The sequence below is a fragment of the Scyliorhinus torazame genome, chromosome 18 (assembly GCF_047496885.1).
Source record: "Scyliorhinus torazame isolate Kashiwa2021f chromosome 18, sScyTor2.1, whole genome shotgun sequence".
Lineage (NCBI taxonomy): Eukaryota > Metazoa > Chordata > Chondrichthyes > Carcharhiniformes > Scyliorhinidae > Scyliorhinus > Scyliorhinus torazame.
This window is the reverse complement of record NC_092724.1, coordinates 148,980,973-149,002,542: the sequence shown is the minus strand read 5'-3', so window position 1 is coordinate 149,002,542 and position 21,570 is coordinate 148,980,973. Positions and strand designations below refer to the sequence as shown.

Below are 21,570 nucleotides of genomic sequence, written 5' to 3'. Positions count from 1 at the left end.
AGAAAAAAACATTGATTATTGCTACCTGCTGTTTTAACTTAAAAAATATTGTTTGCTTTCCATAAGGGCTTCAACCTGCTAGTGAGACGGGGTCAGAATCTCAGGAAAAGCCAGCCTTACTCAAGTTAGAATAAAGAATGCTGGGTCACGCCCTTGAAAAGAGTTTTTTGGGGTTTATGGGATTTTGTTTTTGAATTGGAACAGTAAAAGGGGCATTCATCAAGTGTTATGTATGGATTACTGTCGCTGTGGGGTATCTCTATGTTTGTAATTGATAAAGATTCTTGCTGTTTGTTTATATATAAATGTTAACTAAGTTCTTAGAATAAATAATTTGATTAAAATGTCTAGGAAGAGAATTGAATCACACCTCAAGTGAAGACTCTTGTGCTCATCCTCGCCAAATTCAACAAAAAGTTATAGATCAGGTAAACTCCATAATACACTTTGGAGTTTTTAAACCCTGGCTCATAACATCAGTGACACCGGCTGTATGGGTGCGCGCACCCCCTGGCCTCAAACACCCCGCACAACAGCCGCCACCCACCGGCAGACCACCCAGGGCCGCACGCAGGGCAGCCCCCAGTGAGGGCAGTGCCTGCCATTGGTACCCCTGGTAGCAGGGACATGTGTGGGCGGAGACCGCAGTGCCAACTGTGGCCACCGTGTAGCCCATTAAACCTGGCTGGGCACGGGAATATGTGCCATGCTAACATGTTGGCCTTACACCCCCTGCAGACAATGGAGTTTGTTGTTCATCTAGCAATGCTGGCCACCGTGGTGATGGTCGCAGCTCTGTGAGATGGGCCACTTGGAGAGGAGGGGGAAGCTGCAGCAGTGGAGCGAGCAGCAGCAGAACGGGCAGCAGCAGAAAGGGCTGCAGAGGACCGGGCTGCAGAGGAATGGGCTGCAGAGAAATGGGCTGCAGAGGAGCAGGTGGCGGCCGCACAGACTGGTGGGCCGGCCGTCCAGCAGGGAGAGGAGGAGGAGGTGCCAAGTAAGCGCCGCATGATGACTCCTGTGTACCGGCACCGCCTGTCATTTGAGGACCTGCTGGACAGGGCATGCCGTCGGAGACTCCGGATGAGCAGAGTGATAGTGCAACACATCGACGACAGATGATGGTATACCTGGTACCGCAGGGGTATGGGGTGGGCACCCGCTCCCGGTGACCGTCAAGGTGACGGTCTTCCTGAATGTCTACTCAATGGGGTCCTTCCAGTCGGCAAGTGGGGAACTGTCCGGGATCTCACAGACCTTGCCGTATGGAGGCCCTATATGCCCAGGCTGATCATTATATCCATTTTCATGCGGACCGAGTCCACCAGGGTGCCCGGGCAGCAGGGTTCGCTGCCATCGCCGGAATGTCCAGGTCCAGGGGGTGATAGACGGGATGCATGTCGCTCTACGGGCACCTGCGGATAACAGGCCATTCTACACTAACCGATGGTCTGTGACCATCAGCTGCACATCATGCACATCTGCGCCCGATACCTGGGCAGTGTGCACGAATCCTTCGTCCTGGCACACTCAGTGATTCCTGACATGTTCGAGGGGCATCCCCCTGACTGAGGGTTTGGCTCTTGGGCGCAGGATGAGCAGGACATGCAGGGGAGGCCGGACGATGTCATCACCAGGGACAACGCGCTCGGGACGCTCTGATCGCCTCCAGGTTCACCGACTAGGGGGTAGGGGCTAGGGGTGCTGGCCAGAGGCACGGACACCACATCCCAGACCCACCCCACACACTTGCACACCCCTCCCTTGCACATACCTGTGGTGCTACGAGCTGGGGGCCCTGGGTTGACAGTGACAGTGGGACTGGTCCTTGGAATGGAGGATGATGACAACCTGCTTGCGATTAGTTCTGGTGCTCCACATTGTATGACAACGTCTGACTCATGCCGCAGTAGCACCTTCCACCTTGGTGATCCCTGCATGTGAGCTGGCCAATCCATCACACAGTCCCGTCGACGGAAACTCTTTGTCATCCTCCCGGACCTGAACTCCTTCGCTGGCGATGGCACTTATGACGTCTATTGGTTAGAGAGGGATTGAGCAGGTGATGGGAGTGAACACAGAGTTTTGCTGTATGCAGACGATCTTATGTTACATATTTTGTACCCGGTGGGCAGCTTTGAAAGGATCATGGAGATCTTGAGGGAATTTGGGCTGTTTTTGGGGTATAAATTGAACATGGGGAAGAGCGAGGCATTCCCGATAAATGCTAGAGTGCAGGGGAGTTGCAGGTCAGGCGGTGGGGGCAATTTTTCAGTGTCTTGGGATTCAGGTGGTGTAGAGCTAGGCACAGCTGCATAAATTGAATTTGACACGACTGGTGGAGAGAGTGAAGGTGCCCTGGCATATGCAGAAGGTGAAAATGACGGTGCTGCCCAGGTTCTTGTTCGTGTCCCATATCCGCCCCATCTTAGTCCGTTTTTAGGAGGGTGAATAGGATAATTTTGGGGTTTGTTTGGATGGGGAAGACCATGCGGGTGAGGAGGCTGTTTTGGGAAAGAATGCAAGGGTGGGGGGACTGACCTTGTCACGTTTGATGAATTATTACTGGGCAGCGAACATCTCAATGGTGAGGAAATGGGCTGTGGAGGAGGGGTCGATGTGGGGGTGGGTGGAGGCGGCGTCATGTAGGGGATGAGTCTGTGGGCACTGTTGTTGGCGCCCCTTGCGTTTTCACTTGTCCGGTACTCTGTAAGCCGGGTGGTGGTTTTAGAGTTGTGATGTGGAGCCAGTGCAGGCAACATTTCGGGTTAGAGGGCATGTCATTGTGGCCACTGATATGTGATAATCAGAGATTTGTGCCGGCGGGGCTGGAAGCGACAGGTGGGGATAGAGTAATTTAGGGACTTGTTTGTAGGGGGCAGGTTTACAGGTTTGGAGGAGTTGGAGGAAATGTATGAGTTACCCCAAGCGAATGGTTTCAAGTACCTGCACGTGAGGGATTTTGTGAGAAGAGAGGTTCTATCCTTCCCGGAGCTGTCGCCTCCAGTGTTGCAGGACAAGCTGTTGTCGGAGGATGATATTGGGGAAGGGAGGGTATCAGACATCTACAGTGAGTTGATGGAGAGGGAGGGCGCTGTAGTGGAGAAGATTAAGTGTAAATAGGAGGAGGAGTTGTGTGGGGAGGTGCGAGCCGGGACATGGAAATAGGCCCTGCGGAGAGTGAACGCGTCCTCGTCATGTGCGAGGTTAAACCTCATGCAGTTTAAGGTGGTGCATAGAGCCCACATGAGCCGGTTCTTTGCAAGGGTGAAGGATAAGTGAGGACGGTGCACGGGAGCTGGGGCGGTGCCGCAAATCATGTCCACATGTTCTGGTTGAGGGGGTTCTGGCGGGGGTTCTCGAATGCGATGTCCAAAATTCTTGGTGTGGAGGTGACCTCGAGTCCGGAGGTGGTGATATTCTGTATGTTGGAAGATCTGGGAGTCCAGGTGAGGAGAGAGGCCGATGTATTGGCCTTTGTCTCCCTGATAGCCCGGAGATGGATCTTCTTGTGCTGGCGGGACCCGGAGATGCCGAAGGTGGAGGTATGGGTGAGTGACCTGGCAGAATTCCTGCGTTTGGAGAAGGTCAAGTTCACCTTGCCGAGATCGGAGTAGAGGTTCACCCAGAGGTGGAAACCATTCATTGATTTCTTCAAGAGGAATTGAGGCGTCAGCGGAGCAGTGGGGAGGGGGGGGGGGTGGAGTTAGGGGCGAGAAATTGGGAAGCGGGGTGGATTGGGTTGTTGGTCTCGGGGGATGTTGGGGGCCTGCAGTTTCTGTTCATGGTGATGTTTGGTCTTCTGATATTTTCATGTATATATGTAAAATGCCTTAATTACAAATATTTTTTTAAAAACCTTAGCTGCTGAAACACTGGCACTAGTAGCCAGAATATTTGGACCAAAGCTCCACGCAAGGGACTATCTAATCAACGTTTGCCCATCAGATGCTCTGTTTAGACCTGTTCTCTTTAGGGTAATGTTCATTAAAGAAAGGATGTCACTGAATAAAAGTATAAAGATTGATCATGCTACCATAAAGGAAATGCTGAAAGAAGAGAGATTTCCAAAATAAAATGGGTGGAGAAATTATTAGATGTACAGGAAGAGGAACACCTTGCATTGTAATGTAAATATGGAAAACTAATATTTTCTTTCATCGCTTTATAATTATTAATACATATTAAAGAAACTTTTTCTGGTTAGCTGTGCTATAATGTCAGACGGAAGGTGAAAAATATTTATATATAAAATGTTGTTTCTTTTTGATTAGCTTTTTATTGAAAGATGGTGCTTGTGTTTTTAAAAGTTTTAATTTAAAGAAAAGAGGGGAATCTGTTAACACATTGTCAAAATGTATTAATTACATTGTTAAGAATTAGAGAATAGTCAATGGGTATTAATTGAGCACTTATAAATAGAGGCTAGTTGGGACTCTGGGCGGTATGGGAGGCGAGCTGTGAGATTATACAAGTCAATTAAGAATGTCTAGTTCCTGCCTCAATAACAGGCTTGGATTCTAGTAACAGTTTTGCTCATCTTACGGAAGGAGGGACATCCTTGTATTCGAGGTAATCCAGAGAAGATTCACTCGGCTGATTCATGAGATGAAGGGGTTGGCCTTGGCCTATGTCGAAAGGTTGAGCAGATGGGCCTATACTCAATGGAGTTTAGAAGAATGATGGCGATCTTATTGAAATATATACCATTCTGAGAAGTTGACAGAGGCGCCAAGATGGTGTTTCGCCACAGAGGAATCTAGAATTAGGGGCCACAGTTTCAAAAGGGGTCTCCCATTTAAGATGGAGATGAATAGACATGGCCACAGAACAGAGATGGGCCTTTTAAACAGACTCCCATGGCAGTTAGAGTACCCTGTGGTCTTCTTTGATCTGCGCCTAGGGGCGGCGGGCCCAACTCCATCTCACTCCATGGGAGCAAAAACATCCAGCACCTAATTTTAAAACTTTCACACAAAGTTTGCAGAATTCTACTTTAAAGTGTGGAACTCACCTTGTTATACCATCCAACAATGAGATCTAAATTGTCAACAAAATTTCTGAAAGTTTTGTTCATTGAAAAAACATCAAGTCCACTCTCTGGGATGTCTTCCCTTTCCTGAATGCTCATATAATGAACTTCTCGAAGAACTGCAACCAACTAGATAAGACAAAATATATGAAACTATCAAAAAAACATCTAAAAGATATAGCCATAGCATTTTTGAATTTAAAAAGATGATGAGGAAAATCTGGAAGACCATTGAATAATAAATAAGGATTACTTTCTGTATACTAGACTTTAATGCATTTTGTGCTTTCCTTGCTGATTCTAACCCAAGATGACCTGGTGAGATATGACAAGTGTGCCCAATATTGCAATACAGCAAGTTATAACTGTAAACACATAATCCAATAATTTATCACATAAAATTAATAGCATAAAATGTACAAAGTTACACTACCAAATGTTCTTAACAGCTGTATCTTGGTACAGAGTTACAAATAAATTATAAACCACTACGATTTTTAGAAATCAAGTCTGGAAAGTATATACTAGAACCTCACTGGTACTGTTTCAATTCATCAGTAATCTCAAAGTTTTCCTACGCTCCGCAATATATTCTGACCAAGAAGGTTAGTAATCGGAGGTGCAAATCATGATCCTGCTATTTTGAGACAGGGTGGAGGAAGCAAAACTTAACACACCAAATTTGCATTAGTTGGATGGTAACAGTTTCAAAATCGGGTAAATCGACTTCTGACTGGTTCTTTGGATGCTGCTACTTTTACACGGAGCCAGCACTCGTAATACAAAGGACTCTGATACCCGTTTTAGGAAAATAGTGGTGTGCATGCCTTGACCAGGTTAACTGGTAATGCAACTGCGGGGAGCCCAAAAGTTTAAAATAATTTTTCTTGGTCCAAGATCATGCATGCTTCCCTGCACTTCCAAAATTGATCCCACGCTGACATTCTTGTTGACTGGGTCAGTATCTGACAGAAAATATTGTGCAGCATAAAGCAAATGGCTCCCCCATATAGGTGGCAAGCAAGGCGCCAGTGTCCCGCAGAACCAATGTCTGGAGGCCTAACTGAATTTTATCGAACATTCGACGGCTGACAACATAGACCGCCATTCCGGTATCGAGCTCCATCTGGATGGCGTGGCATTCACCTGCAGGTTAATCTGGATTGGAGCAACCCGTGGCGCCATTATGCAATGTAGCTGCTGGTAGGTGTTCTCATCGTCTACATAAAAATCCTGGGGGGCAGGGGGGATGCATGGGTATGCACCCTCATGGGGCTGTCTGCCGCCTCTGTTTCAGCGGCCAACTGCTGCCGGCCAGTACCTGATATCTAGGTCCTCTTGGTCAGGGGAGTATGCGCGGCAGTTTTCTTGGTTTTGGCAGTGGCAGCTTGCGTCCCTGCGGACATTGCCCCGTCACTGAGCGCCACTTCTCTTCGTGTCAGGGCAAAGTCGAAAGGTGGTCAGTCAGGCTGCCTAGTGTCAGGATCGCCACGCCTTGGAGTTCCCGAGTGACCTGTTCAGCGCTCTTGCAGGAGATGACTATCTCAACCACCCATTGCAGATCCAGGTGGGTTTCTGCTAAAACATTTTATGTGTTGTTGGATTGTGGATTCCACAGACCAAGCAGTCTCTCAGGGTCTCATTCAACGTGGTGCCAAAGTCGCAGGTTTCAGCCAATTTACGCAACCGGGCCAAGAAGTCGTTAGTCAATTCATCCAGGGGCATGGAGGTGGTGGCAAATCAGAACTGGCAAACAATTAGCGGCACTTGGGGTTACAGTGGTCCCCTAAGGCGGCAAAAGACACAAGTGGGATTCTCCGTTCCTGAGACTAAGTGTTGATGCCAGGGCAGGATTCGTGGACTTCTACAAAAGCAAAATAGCACCGGCACCATGTGGAACACAATCGATTCCAATGAGGAATGGTGCAGGATTCGCAATTCACACTCAGCAGGCTGACAAGCTGCAGCCACATATATACTACACTCCCCACACAATCTCATCACAGCCAACAAGATAGCACTGGTTGCGTGGAGTGTGCCCATCCCACGGATGGGCCGGCTGGGGCGAGAGGGCACTAGTGGCCTGGGGGATGCCCATATGACCCATGGCACTACGTTCACAGTGGACAGTCAGTGGTGTGCGCAGCCGCATGGCTGCCTTGCAGGCTGTGTCAATGGTGTTCCATTCCCGTCCACCCAGACCCAGAGCCCACCTCCTAGTCACTCCCTGCTACTCACCCTGTCCCTGGCAGAACCCCGCTGGTCAGCGGCGCGACTGTCAGCAAACTATGGCAATGTTTTTTTTAAATTTAAAGTACCCAATTACTTTTTTTTCCAATTAAGGGGCAATTTAGCGCGGCCAATCCACCTAACCAGAACATCTTTGGGTTGTGGGGGTGAAATCCACGCAGACACGGGGAGAATGTGCAAGCTCCACAGTGACCCAGGGCCGGGATTCGAACCCGGGTCCTCAGCGCCGCAGTCCCAGTGCTAACCACTACACCACATGCCGTCCCTGGCAATGTTGGACACTTTCTGTACCCCCTCTCTCTTTCTCAGCAGCCTCGGTGCCTGTTTCACAATTTTTAAATGCACAAGTGAACCTCGCCGTCAGGAATTCGCCCCTGTGGAGGGGGAGAATGGCAGAGGCCCCAGAGAATAGCAGATCAGGCCCACTAATGATATTTCAACGGCGTTTACTGTATGTTCAGAGTGGAACGAATTGACGCCGTTGTCGAGGCACTGGAGAATTGCGATTTGGCATGAAACCAGCACCCGCCACAATTTCGGAGTCAAAGACAATTCTCCACCCAATCATATTTCCCGATTCTGGCCTCAGCCGATGGAGAATTCCGCCCCACATATCCGCTGCATCTGCATGGGTCAAACATTTTTTGATACTGTAGGTTGTACCACAACAAGGCGTTAGTGGAATAATGGTTTGCCATTCATCCCCAACCATTGCTTTTGTCGCCAACAAAATACAGCATATGTTCAATGTACTGCCCCAAATCATCAGTACCTGCATCATAAGGCTCCAATTTTCTGATGTGAGGCATCTCTGCCAGTGGGTTGGAGGTCTCCTGAGGCCTAAACAAAGTGGTCTGGGTACGCACACTCAGCATTGACGGCAGCTCCACTTAACACCCATCGCCAGTGTAAAATCCGCACAGAGTGAATAAACATGGAACGGTAGGCGGGATACAACAATATTCATTTATTCTGCAGACAAAATAACTCTCCACTCCCCGTAGGGTCTCTCTCCTTGACCTGCACCCAGACCTGGGTTTTTATACTATGAGGGCTCCCCTGGTTATAGGGTAAGCCCCGCCCTGTTACCAGGGAAGTTCGTATTGCGTGGAGATCACGGGAACCGATTGGTCCACACCCTGTGAACTCCATGAGGGATATAACAGTATGTTAATACTCTCATCACTGATTGCTTCAACATCACCAGTAGCCATGACCTTAGTGTCTCTTCTCATGATAATCAATGCCATCTGCTTCATGCCTTTGAACTCTTCCAATTGAACCTGAGGCATGACTGCTGTGCGGGCAAAGCCCATGGCCCAGGCATCCCAGCTCACCTGATCACAATCAAAGTTGATGTACATTTGGGCCCAGTGCATCTGGGACCTTATGCACTTGTGTGCTGCTGACTGGGATATTGTTACAATCCCAGTTATGATATAACTGGACGGGAAGATCCCAGAACCCTGGCTCAAAAGACTGAAACCTCTTCTAATGAATGGCTTATCACGGGGCCCAGAGACACTGGATGACACATTTCAGCTGCTACTGCCTCCTCCAAGGTCAGGGGTCCTGGTGTTTTTTTTCCAACTACGTATGAGGTGGACAGCTGTCAACACATATTCAGCCCTTGGCATCCTCATCACTAGAGAGTACCCTCAGATATTGAAGGTCTAAGCATTGATGTTAAGATGGGGGGGGGGGGGGCGGTGCTTAAAGTTCCATGGATGCGGGGTGCCATCAGTTGTGCGTCTTTTCTGCATCATCAATGTGGGAGGTGGGAGAGACCATTCTCACACTCCACAGGATGAAGCACCGAGTGTGGGCGGGGGTTTGTCCTTTTTTAATTAATTTGTTTTACAGGTTGTGGGCTTCACTTGCTCGGCCAGCATTTATTGTCCATCACTAGTTGCCCTTGAGAAAGTGCTGGTTAGTTGCCTTCTTGAACCACTGCAGTTCGTGTGGTATAGGTTTACCCACTGTGATATTGGTGAGGGAGTTCCAGGATTTTGACCCATACTTTTGATATGTGATATATTTCCAAGTCAGGATGGTGATGACCTGGAGGGAAACTTCCAGGTGGTGGTTGTCCCATGTTTTTTGCTGCCCTTGTCCTTTTAGATGGTAGTGGTTGTTGGTTTGAAAGATGCTGCCTAACTTTTGGTGAGTTCCTACAGTGCATCTTATATATGGTACACACTGCAGTTCCTGTGTATCAGTGGTGGAAGGAATTAATGTTTGTGGAAGGGGTGCCAATCAAGTAGGCTGCTTTCCCCTGGATGGTGTCGAGCTTCTTCAGGGTTGTTGGAGCTGCACTCATATAAGCAAGTGAGGAATATTCTATCACACTCCTGACTTGTGTCTTGTAGGTGGACAGGCTTTCGGGAGAAAGATGAGTTACTTGATACAAGATTCCTGGCCTCTGGCCTGCTCTTGTAGCCACAGTTCACATTTATATGGTTAGTCCAGTTCAGTTTGTGGTCAATGGTAACCAGGATGTTGATAGTCGGGGATTCCGTGATGGTAATGCTATTAAATGTCAAGGGGCAATGGTTTGATTATCCTATTGGAGACAGTCATTGCCTAGCACTTGTGTGGCATGATGTTACTTGCCAGCCCAAACTGGATATTGTCCAGATCTTGCTGCATTTGCGGGTGGACTGCTTAAATGTGCAAGGTGGCGCAAATGGTGCTGAACATTGTGTAATCATCAGCAAACATCCCCACTTCTGACCTTATGTTGAATCAAACCTTAAAAGCAACCATTAGGAAGATGGTGCAACAGAACAATACCACGTGGGACACGGTCCTCCCATTTGCTCTCATGTTTATTCAGAACACCGTTTCCAGTTCAACAGGTTTCACCCCCTACACTCTCATGACAGGACGGCCCATGAAGGGTATTGAATATTTATTAGGCCTCGATCTGGCAAGCCCTCTTGTAACCGCCCTCACCCACGAAAAAGCAGTCCAACAGGTTACAGATAACATTAAAGCGACACAACTCGCTGCAGCTGTCCGATTAGGCGCTAGAAGGAAGCAGAGTAAAGCCCACCACGTAGAGTACACAGTCAGTCAGCAAGTAATGGTTTCACTTTATAACCCCAGTTCTTTCCTCTCCCCCAAATTTGCAGGACCCTACTCCATTTCCGACAAAGTGAGCCCCTCTGTGTACAAGATAACGTACCCCAAAGGTAAAACTGGTTGGTTCCACATCAACCAACTCAAAGTCTACTGACCCCAATGTAGCCACTCCCACCACATCTCTCTGGCAATAGGAGACGATCACGCCCCGCCCATCGACAACCTAGTCCAACCCTATGCCAACCCTCCCCCAGCCATGCCGGCATTTATCCCTTGTCCACGCCCACAGACCCGAACTTCTCTCCGTCCACAGGTACAAACTTTCACCTTGAACTTGACTCCGACGACAGCGAGAGCCTCCCGGATTTGATTACTATTCCTGAACACTGGCGCGATCTCTCTGCCCCCAGTCACCCCAGCCCCCGGAACCATGACTTAGATATCTTTGACCCCCTATATGCCCTTCCAAAGCCACCGCCACAGCCACTGCCCGACCACAGTACCTTGCCCTCCACTCCCACCGTCCCTACACCTCACGACAAATAAGCCGCTCTTTGGAACCGCGACAACTCTTGCAGACTAGTAAGGCACGACGATTCGGATTATCCGACGGCCCACGCGGCCAAGGCACAGAAACGAGTCTGACAACCGGGAGATGGTGATGATTCAGATACTGACTCTCGTTTCGGTAATGCTTTTACAACACAGTTTGGTACAGAACTCTGAGGTGTCCAGATGATGAGAAAGTGACACCGCCTAAGTATTAAGGTGACCAAGTTCTGATGGAGCCTGCCCCCCTTGTTCCTTCTTCTTTTTTCTACTACATGGTTTTAATTCATATCGTCCGACACAAAATTACTCCTCTGATTCGAGGGTACGATGCCCTATGACAGTTAAAGGCACAAGCTTGTCGGGAAATAGGTCACGGTTCTCCCAGTCTTTATGACAAGTTTCCACATGACTACAAACTCTTACCGTCCACCCAGGTCACCCAGGTAGGGAGTAACGGCACTGGTCCCTGCCCTACCTGAGGACCCCAAATGCATCCGGTCAGTTAAGCTTGGGTAGTGGAGTAACGGCACTAACCCCCGCCCTACCCGGGGATTCCACCCATTCTTATCCTTCAGTGGCCCACATGCACCTCATGTTCCCGTCACTTCATACACTCTGGAATGGTTCTCTACACTGTCTTTGGCAGGCCTTAGTTTCACCTTCTCTGCTCTCCCTTTGGTTGTGATTTAAAGAATGCATTTTGCCACATTCTGTATGCTCATCTCTTCTTCCCTTTACCTTCCGCGACCCCCTGGTTGCTCCCCACTGCCAGTCACACATATGACACAATTGGTTGCTATACACGCTGCTACACGTGAATTACCTCTGACCCCTGGGACGAAACTCTATATAACTGGCTGCCCTGAAATTCGGCTGGTTAAGATCAGCCTCAACCTTCCATGGTTGTGATTTAAGTAAAGACTGGTCAAAGAAATTGTCCGCCCACTCCCCGCATCGACCACAAACTGTGAGAGTCTCTGTACTTTAAAAATTTGCATTTCTTCTCTCTCCAAAATGGTATTTCGAAAAAAAAAATGAGGGAGTCACACATGGTGACAATCATAATGGGTAATTGGAGTAAGTAGAGAAAGACTAATAAAATGAGATATTAACCAAAGATAATAACAGATACTATGTTTGCACCCCAGGATCACCAGGAAAACAGAAAACACAGGATGAAGCAAGGACTGCTGACAGGCATTTGGATCATCGCTGGACTTCTGCAACTGCGCGCACAACGGACTTTTGTTACAAACCCCACACCAGCCCCGAACACTACCACACAACAGGCCATCACCAGCCCGGACACTACACCACACATAAAGACAGACATTCAAACCCCCACTTGGTGCGAAAACATTGCCAAATGGAACCCCCTTTCACACATAGTAGAGGCCCTTTTAGTAATTGCAATAATCTACAGTGTCATTCAGACACTTCGACTCCGTAAATGGCGATCAAAAACTTCCCGCTCCCCGATATATACAGTCCGAACCCCTTCTTTGGAATTCAACAAAATTAAAACCATGTACCTCTTTAACTTTATTAGGGTTAAGTAGAAATGTGATGCTGCTGTTTTAAATTTTGTACTGTATATAAGTTCTTTGATATTTACCAGCAGCATGAGAGTAGATTAGATAGTGTTAGCTAGAGATCAACTGTGCGGATAAATGAAATGTTTTATAGTGACCTGAATTATAGTGCCCGTTAGAGATGAATTAATTTATGGATGTATTAATGAAATATTAATTAAATATCCCAAACCATAAGATAGAGTAGAGTAGAACCGTGCCTTGACCAAGGGTGACCAGTCCACCAAGGATGAACAGGGATCGATAGTGTGATCCACCACGCTTCGAGTTCAGGATCCAGAGGACGGGATGTAGCCATCTAAGATGGCCACCTGCAAAGGACCATGGGAATTATGGCCAACCCAGGACTCAGACAGATACAGAGCCTATGTGTGTTTGAAACACAGGTAACCAGACCTGATCGAACCCCCCCCCCGTTTGCATTTTAATGGGCCATTTGCCGAGGACAATAGAACTTCAATCAAGCAACCGGTATAGCCACAGACTGATCGGCGCCACTCCCTTTACTCAGAAAGCCCAACTGCCAAGGTCAATGACCGCTAAGGACCCGCCCAGTTACCAAGGCACCCGCCCCTTTATTGATCGAAATCGAAGGCAGTGATCAGAGCCTTGTAGAACTATTGGGTCCAAGGTTAAGGACTGCCCCAAAGAGCGCAAAATCCCAGAGGAATAAAAGAGGACACAGCCATGTGTTCTGTCTCTTTTGGATCCGGCCTGTGCCAACCTAATTGTAGCAGGAACAGCCAGCCAATTTCAAGACCAACGATCACTACCTGACGGATGAGCCCAGCAGCGACAGAGCCACTTTCTTCGAACCAGCCAAGTGAAATCCAGATAAAGACCTTATCCATTTGCACAGTGCCGGTCACCCTGAAGTTAAGTATAGGTTATTGTAGCTGATCGGTGTAGTTTAACGCGTAGTAGATATTGTGTTTGCAGGTCGAGATAACTCTTGTGTATGTAAATAATCATCTTTTGAATAACTAACTGGTTGTGTGGTCATTTGATCGATATAAGGGAAGGCTTGTGGTTCACCAACATCATTAATATTAGCAACAGTATTGGCGACGCTGTTGGGATCGAAACGGTCAACACCAACCATCTTCCTTTGTGCTGGGTATGACTCCAACCAGTGGAGAGTCTTCCCCCCGATTCCCATTGACTCCAATTTTGCTCCAGCTCCTTGATGCCATACTGGATCAAATTCTCCCTTGATGTCAAGAGCAGTAACTCTCACCTCACTTCTGGAGTTCAGCTCTTTTGTCCATGTTTGAACCAAAGCTGAAATGAGGTGAGGAGCACAGTCGTCCTGGTGGAACCCAGACAGAGCAGGTCATTTTGAAGCAAGAGTTATTTGAGAGCACTTTGAGAGCCCTTCCAACACTTTACTGATGATTGAGTGTCGACTGATGGGGCAGTAATTAGTTGGGTTAGACTTGTCCTGCTCTTTGGGTACAGAACCAACTTAGGCAATTTTCCCACTTTCATGTCCTGGTTATCCAAAGCAGGAAACGTTGTTAGGTAGAGGAGCTCCAGGTCTGGATTTCAGAGCTTGCACAGCAACTTAGGTCACTGCAGCAGATCCATGAGAATGAAAGTTTTGTGCACAGCAAGATTATAGATGTGTTCAGCCCACAATTTAAGGGTTTGTAGGTAGAAAATGAATGGATGACCTCCAGGCTTCAAGAATGACCAGGCACATTGAGTATGAGCACCATGAGTTTATTTCGCTCTCCAATCAATATCCCATTCTGAATACTGGTGTGTGTGACGGATCTTTTGTAGTAGGAGCCTAGTCCATAAGACCATAAGAAATAAGGACAGGAGTAGGCCATTCAGTCCTTCGAGCTTGGAATTGCTTGGTCCTTTTTCACCCGGTTTAAGGGGTGTTTGATGGTGTGAGGTTCGTGAACACTGAGAAATAGAAGTGCTCCATCAGCAGGGGCCGGTTTATGGCATACCAGATGACGAGTGTGACGAGTAAGAGGCAGCAGCCTGGACAAAAGATTATTCGAGGTGTGACAGAGGAAAAGATGGCAGAGGGTTCTGGAATGTCATTGCCCGCCCAGTGATCTACTGACCAACTAGTGGACTTTTTGAACATTACGTTTCAGCAGCAGAGGCAGGAGGCTTCAGAGAACCTGGCAAAAATGGTGGAGCCTCGTAGGGCGGCTATTAAGAGAGTGGTGCAAAGGCAGGAGGTGCAGAGACTGGCACTTCAGAAGGTGGAGGAGTTGGTGTGAGAGCATGAGGACCGGCTGGCCTTGTAGAGGCAGAGGTGGTACTCATGGCGAAAAGCCATAAGCGGTTTAGGGAAAAAGTGGAGGACCTGGAGAATCGCTCCAGGAAGCAGAATTTCTGGATCGTAAGGCTGTCTGAAGGGATTGAGGGAACGCAGGCCATAAAGTACGTGACAAATATGTTTGAGAAGTTGGTGGGAGAGGGGATCTTTGACCAGCCCCCTGAGAAAGATCGAGCGCTCAGGGCATTGAGGAGGGAGCGGAAGGCGAGGGAACCGCCGAAGGGAATGGTGGCGAGGCTGCATAATTTCCTTGACAAGGAGAAGATACCGAGGTAGGCAAAGAAAATTAGATAGTGTACCTGGGAAGGAAACGTGCTGAGGATTTACCAAGACTTGGATGCAGTGTTGGCCAAGTGGCGGCCAGTTTCAATCGGATCAAGGCGGTCTTCCAGAAGGAAGGAGTGATGTTTGGGGTGTTGTATCCTGCTCATTAGAGGGTCACGCACCAGAATCAAGAGTTTTATTTTGATATGCCGAATTTATGAGAGACCATGGACTGGGAAGTGTGTGAGGACATTGAACTTTGGGGATGCTAATGTGGGGAAAGTGAGTCTGCGCGCTGGGCGGTTGTTGTATTAAATGTGTCTTGGTGCAGGGTGGGTAAGTGTGTTTTACTCTTTTTGGAGAATTGCAGGTGAAGGGCGGCTAGGAGCAAGGGGGGTAGGTGGCAGGCGGCCTCAAGTGGGAGCCGCCATGATTGTTGGTTGGCTAGTGAATTGGGTGATCGATCTGTGGAGGAAGTGGGAGAGGGGGTACTGTTTGATTTTCTTTTTCTTTGTTTATGGGGCGAGGGGAAGGATGGGGATGCTGACGTGGGTGGAGTTGATGTGGCACAGCTGGTTAAGGGGAGATGGAGTCAGACATCTTGTGGAGGGCCTGAGGTTGAGCGAGGCGTGGACCTGGTGATCTGGTTAAAAGGGGCTATGGCTGATCGGCGAAGGGGGGTGGGTGCGGGGAGCTCCCGACCTGGTTGATCACGTGGATCCCAAAATATTTAATTGAGGTTCAAAATCATTAAGAGTTTTGATAAAGTAAATAAGAAGAAACAATTTCCAGTGGCAGGTGGGTCAGTACGCAAAGAACATTGATTTATGGTAATTGGAAAAAGAACCAGAGTTAGGTGACACAAGATGAGTCATGATGATCTGGTGTCACAAAAAGGTGATTTATGCCAAAGAATGATTTTGAATCCAACAGCTGGAAAACCAAACTGAACATTTAAAAACAGACTATTTAAGACACAGACTAAAAGTGTGACTTGAGTGTGCAATAAAGGTTTACATTACTGAACCTTCCACGATCCAGTCCATTGAGGTGGATACACCGACTGGGATTATGTGCTTCCATTGCATTAGTAGATCAATAATCATGCATCCCTACCATTTGCCTTAAGCAAGCTCTCGGTTCCTTGTATATACCTCACCAAAAGCATGTCAGCAGCCAAAAATGTCCAAGATACTATGATACATCAAATATAATTATATAACTTACTTATTCCATAATATCCATAATTTGGTGGGATACCTTTGTTAGTACGATATGGAATAAGTGCAATAACAAGAAATATCTTGGATCAGAATATGTAGACTCTATATGGGTGTCGGTAAGAAAGAACAAGGCAAGAAGACACTGGTGGGAGTAGTTTTCAGGCCCCCAAACAGTAGCTATACTGTAGGACGGAGAATAAATCAGGAGATAATAAAGGTATATAAAAAAGGCAGTACTTTAATCATGGGTGACTTTAATCTTCAGTAGATTTGGAAAATCAAACTGGCAGAGATAGCCATGAGGAAGAATTCATCAAGTGCATTTGGGACAGTTTGCTAGAACAATATGTTGTGGATCCAACCATGTATCAGGCTATTTTGGATTTGGTAATGTGGAATGAGAAAGGTTTAGTAAACAATCTCAGAGCAAAAGATCCCTAAGGAAACAGAGGCAATAACATGGTAGAATTTAGCATTCAATCTGAGTGAGAAACTTGGGTCAGAAGCAACTTTGCTACACTTAAATAACAGTAATAATAAAGGAATGAGGGTAGAGTAGGCTGGAGTGGATTAGAAAAGGGGTTTACCAGAAAAGACAGTGTGGTAGTATGTATTAGGGGTCATGTGGGACTGTGAAGCCGTGATGCTATTGGCTGACAGATCCCGGGTCCTGGTTGGCTGTTGACTCCTGGCTCCGCCCTGAAGGCGGAGTATAAGAACCCGAGCTTCTCCCCGCCGCTCCATTCTGTTGCTGAAATGCTGGGGACAAGTCTCGCTCAATAAAGCCTCATCGACTTCATCTCTACTCGTCTCTCTCGTAAGTCATTGTGCGCTACAATTTATTGAGCGAGCTTAAAGGACTATGGAGCTCCGGATCGCCCCGGAATGCCTGCGGATCAGCCCCCACGCAGCGAACTCGGCAGCAGTTTTTAAACACTGGCAAGCTTGTTTCGAAGGCTACCTCTGAACGGCCCCTGGCCGGATCACAGAAGACCAGAAAATGCAGGTCCTGCATTCGAGGGTAAGCCCGGAAATTTACCCTCTCATAGAAGACGCAGAGGATTTCCCGACGGCGCTCGCAGCACTGAAGAGCATTTACGTTCGCCCCGTGAACCAGGTCTACGCACGCTACCAACCCGCAACGAGACGGCAAAGTCCCGGAGAATCGTTAGAGGAATTCTACGCCGCGCTGCTAATTTTGGGACGGGGCTGCAGCTGCCCGCCGGTGAACGCGATTGAACACACGGACATGCTAATTCGCGATGCGTTTGTGGCAGGTATGAACTCTCCCCAAATCCGCCATAGACTTTTAGAAAAAGAGTCGCTAGGACTCTCAGAGGCACGGGCCATTGCAGCTTCCCTAGATGTGGCCTCGCAAAATGCCCGCGCCTACGGCCCCGACCGCGCGGCAGCCCCTTGGGCTCCGTGGACCCCCGTCATGACAAACCACCCCCCCGCCCCTCCCTCACAGGCTTGCGCGGTTAAAGCGCCAGATCATCCCGGGGGGGCCCGCTGCTATTTCTGCTGGCAAGCGAAACACCCCCGGCAGCGCTGCCCGGCCCGCGCAGCTATTTGCAAAAGCTGTGGCAAGAAGGGCCATTACGCGGCTGTGTGCCGGTCCCGGGGGGTCGCCGCAATCCCCAGAGAAGAACGAGCCCAGCGCATCCCAAACGCTCCCCAACCCCCCCCCCAGCGCCCCATGTGCGACCCGCGGGCGCCGCCATTTTGGGTCCCGGGCACCACGAGGGGAGGATGGGCGCCGCCATCTTGTGACTCCCCAGCCACGTGCGATTCATGGGGTGGCCATTTTGTCCATTCCCGACCACGTGCGATCCATGGGGGCGGCCATTTTGTCCACCCCCGGCCGCGTGCGATTCATGGACGCCGCCATCTTGGATGACAACAAAGGACCCCAGCATCGACGGCTCCACGGGGTCCGAAGAAGACGCCGAGACACTACGACCACGACTGGCTTCAGTGACACTGGATCAATCACGGCCCCGGACGCTCCAGACGACGACAACGGTGCTGATCAACGGACACGAGACATCATGCCTGATCGACTCCGGGAGCACCGAAAGTTTCATTCACCCTGACACGGTAAGACGCAGTTTTCTGACCATTCATCCAAGTATGCAAAAGATTTCCCTAGCTGCAGGATCCCACTCCGTAGAGATCAAAGGGTTCTGCATCGCGAACCTAACGGTGCAAGGAAGTGAGTTTAAAAACTACAGGCTCTACGTCCTTCCCCAACTCTGCGCGCCCACATTACTGGGATTAGATTTCCAGTGTAACCTGCAGAGCCGAACATTTCAATTCGGTGGCCCAATACCCCCACTCACTATCTGCGGCCTCGCAACCCTCAAGGTTGAACCGCCGTCCTTGTTTGCAAACCTCACCCCGGGTTGCAAACCCGTCGCCACTAGGAACAGACGGTACAGCGCCCAGGACTGGATATTTATTTGGTCTGGAGTCCAGCGGTTGCTGAAGGAAGGCATAATCGAGGCAAAGACTATAGTGGCGGATAACGGGGGCAGATACGTGATGGTGAGTGGCAAACTACAGGGGGAGACGGTGGTTTTGGTAAACGTATATGCCCCGAACTGGGATGATGCCAATTTTATGAGGCGGATGCTAGGACGCATTCCGGACCTAGAGATGGGAAAGCTGATAATGGGGGGAGATTTTAATACGGTGTTGGAACCAGGGCTGGATAGGTCGAAGTCCAGGACTGGAAGGAGGCCGGCAGCAGCCAAGGTACTTAAAGATTTTATGGAGCAGATGGGAGGTGTAGACCCGTGGAGATTTAGCAGACCTAGGAGTAAGGAGTTCTCGTTTTTCTCCTATGTCCATAAAGTCTACTCGCGAATAGACTTTTTTGTGCTGGGAAGGGTGTTGATCCCGAAGGTGAGGGGAACGGAGTATACGGCTATAGCCATATCGGATCACGCTCCACACTGGGTAGACTTGGAGATAGGGGAGGAAACAGGAGGGCGCCCACCCTGGAGAATGGACATGGGACTAATGGCAGATGAGGGGGGGTGTCTATGGGTGAGGGGGTGCATTGAAAAGTACTTGGAACTCAATGATAATGGGGAGGTCCAGGTGGGAGTGGTCTGGGAGGCGTTGAAGGCGGTGGTTAGAGGGGAGCTGATATCAATAAGGGCACATAAAGGGAAGCAGGAGAGTAAGGAACGGGAGCGGTTGCTGCAAGAACTTTTGAGGGTGGACAGACGATATGTGGAAGCACCGGAGGAGGGACTGTACAGGGAAAGGCAAAGGCTACATGTAGAATTTGACTTGCTGACTACGGGCACTGCAGAGGCACAATGGAGGAAGGCACAGGGTGTACAGTACGAATATGGGGAGAAGGCGAGCAGGTTGCTGGCACACCAATTGAGGAAAAGGGGAGCAGCGAGGGAAATAGGGGGAGTGAGGGATGAGGAAGGAGTGATGGAGCGGGGAGCGGAGAGAGTGAATGGAGTGTTCAAGACATTTTATAAAAAATTATATGAAGCTCAACCCCCGGATGGGAGGGAGAGAATGATGGGCTTCTTGGATCGGCTGGAATTTCCCAAGGTGGAAGAGAAGGAAAGGGTGGGACTGGGAGCACAGATCGAGGTAGAAGAAGTGGTGAAAGGAATTAGGAGCATGCAGGCGGGAAAGGCCCCGGGACCGGATGGATTCCCAGTCGAATTCTATAGAAAATATGTGGACTTGCTCGCCCCGGTATTGACGAGGACCTTTAATGAGGCAAAGGAAAGGGGACAACTGCCCCCGACTATGTCTGAAGCAACGATATCGCTTCTCTTAAAGAAGGAAAAGGACCCGCTACAATGCGGGTCCTATAGACCTATTTCCCTCCTAAATGTAGATGCCAAGATCCTGGCCAAGGTAATGGCAATGAGAATAGAGGAATGTGTCCCGGGGGTGGTCCACGAGGACCAAACTGGGTTTGTGAAGGGGAGACAGCTGAACACGAATATACGGAGGCTGTTAGGGGTAATGATAATGGCCCCACCAGAGGGGGAACCGGAGATAGTAGTGGCGATGGATGCCGAGAAAGCATTTGATAGAGTGGAGTGGGATTATTTGTGGGAGGTGTTGAGGAGATTTGGTTTTGGAGAGGGGTATGTTAGATGGGTGCAGCTGTTGTATCGGGCCCCGATGGCGAGCGTGGTCATGAATGGGCGGGGATCTGCATATTTTCGGCTCCATAGAGGGACAAGGCAGGGATGCCCTCTGTCCCCATTATTGTTTGCACTGGCGATTGAGCCCCTGGCGATAACGTTGATGGGTTCCAAGAAGTGGAGGGGAGTACTTAGAGGAGGAGAAGAACACCGGGTATCTTTGTATGCGGACGATTTGCTACTATACGTGGCAGACCCGGCGGAGGGGATGCCAGAAATAATGCGGATACTTGGGGAGTTTGGGGATTTTTCAGGGTATAAATTGAACATGGGGAAAAGTGAGTTGTTTGTGGTGCATCCAGGGGAGCAGAGTAGAGAAATAGAGGACCTACCGTTGAGGAAGGTAACAAGGGACTTTCGTTACCTGGGGATCCAGATAGCCAAGAATTGGGGTACATTGCAGAGGTTAAATTTAACGCGGTTGGTGGAACAAATGGAGGAGGATTTCAAGAGATGGGATATGGTATCCCTGTCACTGGCAGGGAGGGTGCAGGCAGTTAAGATGGTGGTCCTCCCGAGATTCCTCTTTGTGTTTCAGTGCCTCCCGGTGGTGATCACGAAGGCTTTTTTTAAAAAGGATTGAAAAGAGCATCATGGGTTTTGTGTGGGCCGGGAAGACCCCGAGAGTGAGGAAGGGATTCTTACAGCGTAGCAGGGATAGGGGGGGGGCTGTCACTACCGAGCCTAAGTGAGTATTATTGGGCCGCTAATATTTCAATGGTGAGTAAGTGGATGGGAGAGGAGGAGGGAGCGGCGTGGAAGAGATTAGAGAGGGCGTCCTGTAGGGGGACTAGCCTACAGGCTATGGTGACAGCCCCATTGCCGTTCTCACCGAGGAACTACACCACAAGCCCAGTGGTGGTGGCTACACTGAAGATTTGGGGACAGTGGAGACGGCATAGGGGAAAGACTGGAGCCTTGGGGGGGTCCCCGATAAGAAACAACCATAGGTTTGCCCCGGGGGGAATGGATGGGGGATATGGAATGTGGCAAAGAGCAGGAATAACGCAACTGAAAGATCTGTTTGTGGATGGGAAGTTCGCGAGTCTGGGAGCGCTGACCGAGAAATATGGGTTGCCCC

The 21,570-nt window shown here is 49.1% G+C and overlaps 1 protein-coding gene across 1 annotated transcript in view; it reads right to left on the bottom strand.

Annotated features, from left to right (window-relative positions):
• Window positions 1–21,570, bottom strand: part of LOC140395604 (dynein axonemal heavy chain 17-like) — an 896,966-nt gene that overhangs the window by 709,675 nt on the left and 165,721 nt on the right. The window contains exon 14 of the mRNA XM_072483576.1: window positions 5,015–5,161. Within this exon, the coding sequence (XP_072339677.1) occupies window positions 5,015–5,161 (147 nt within the window). The remainder of the gene's footprint in view (window positions 1–5,014; window positions 5,162–21,570) is intronic.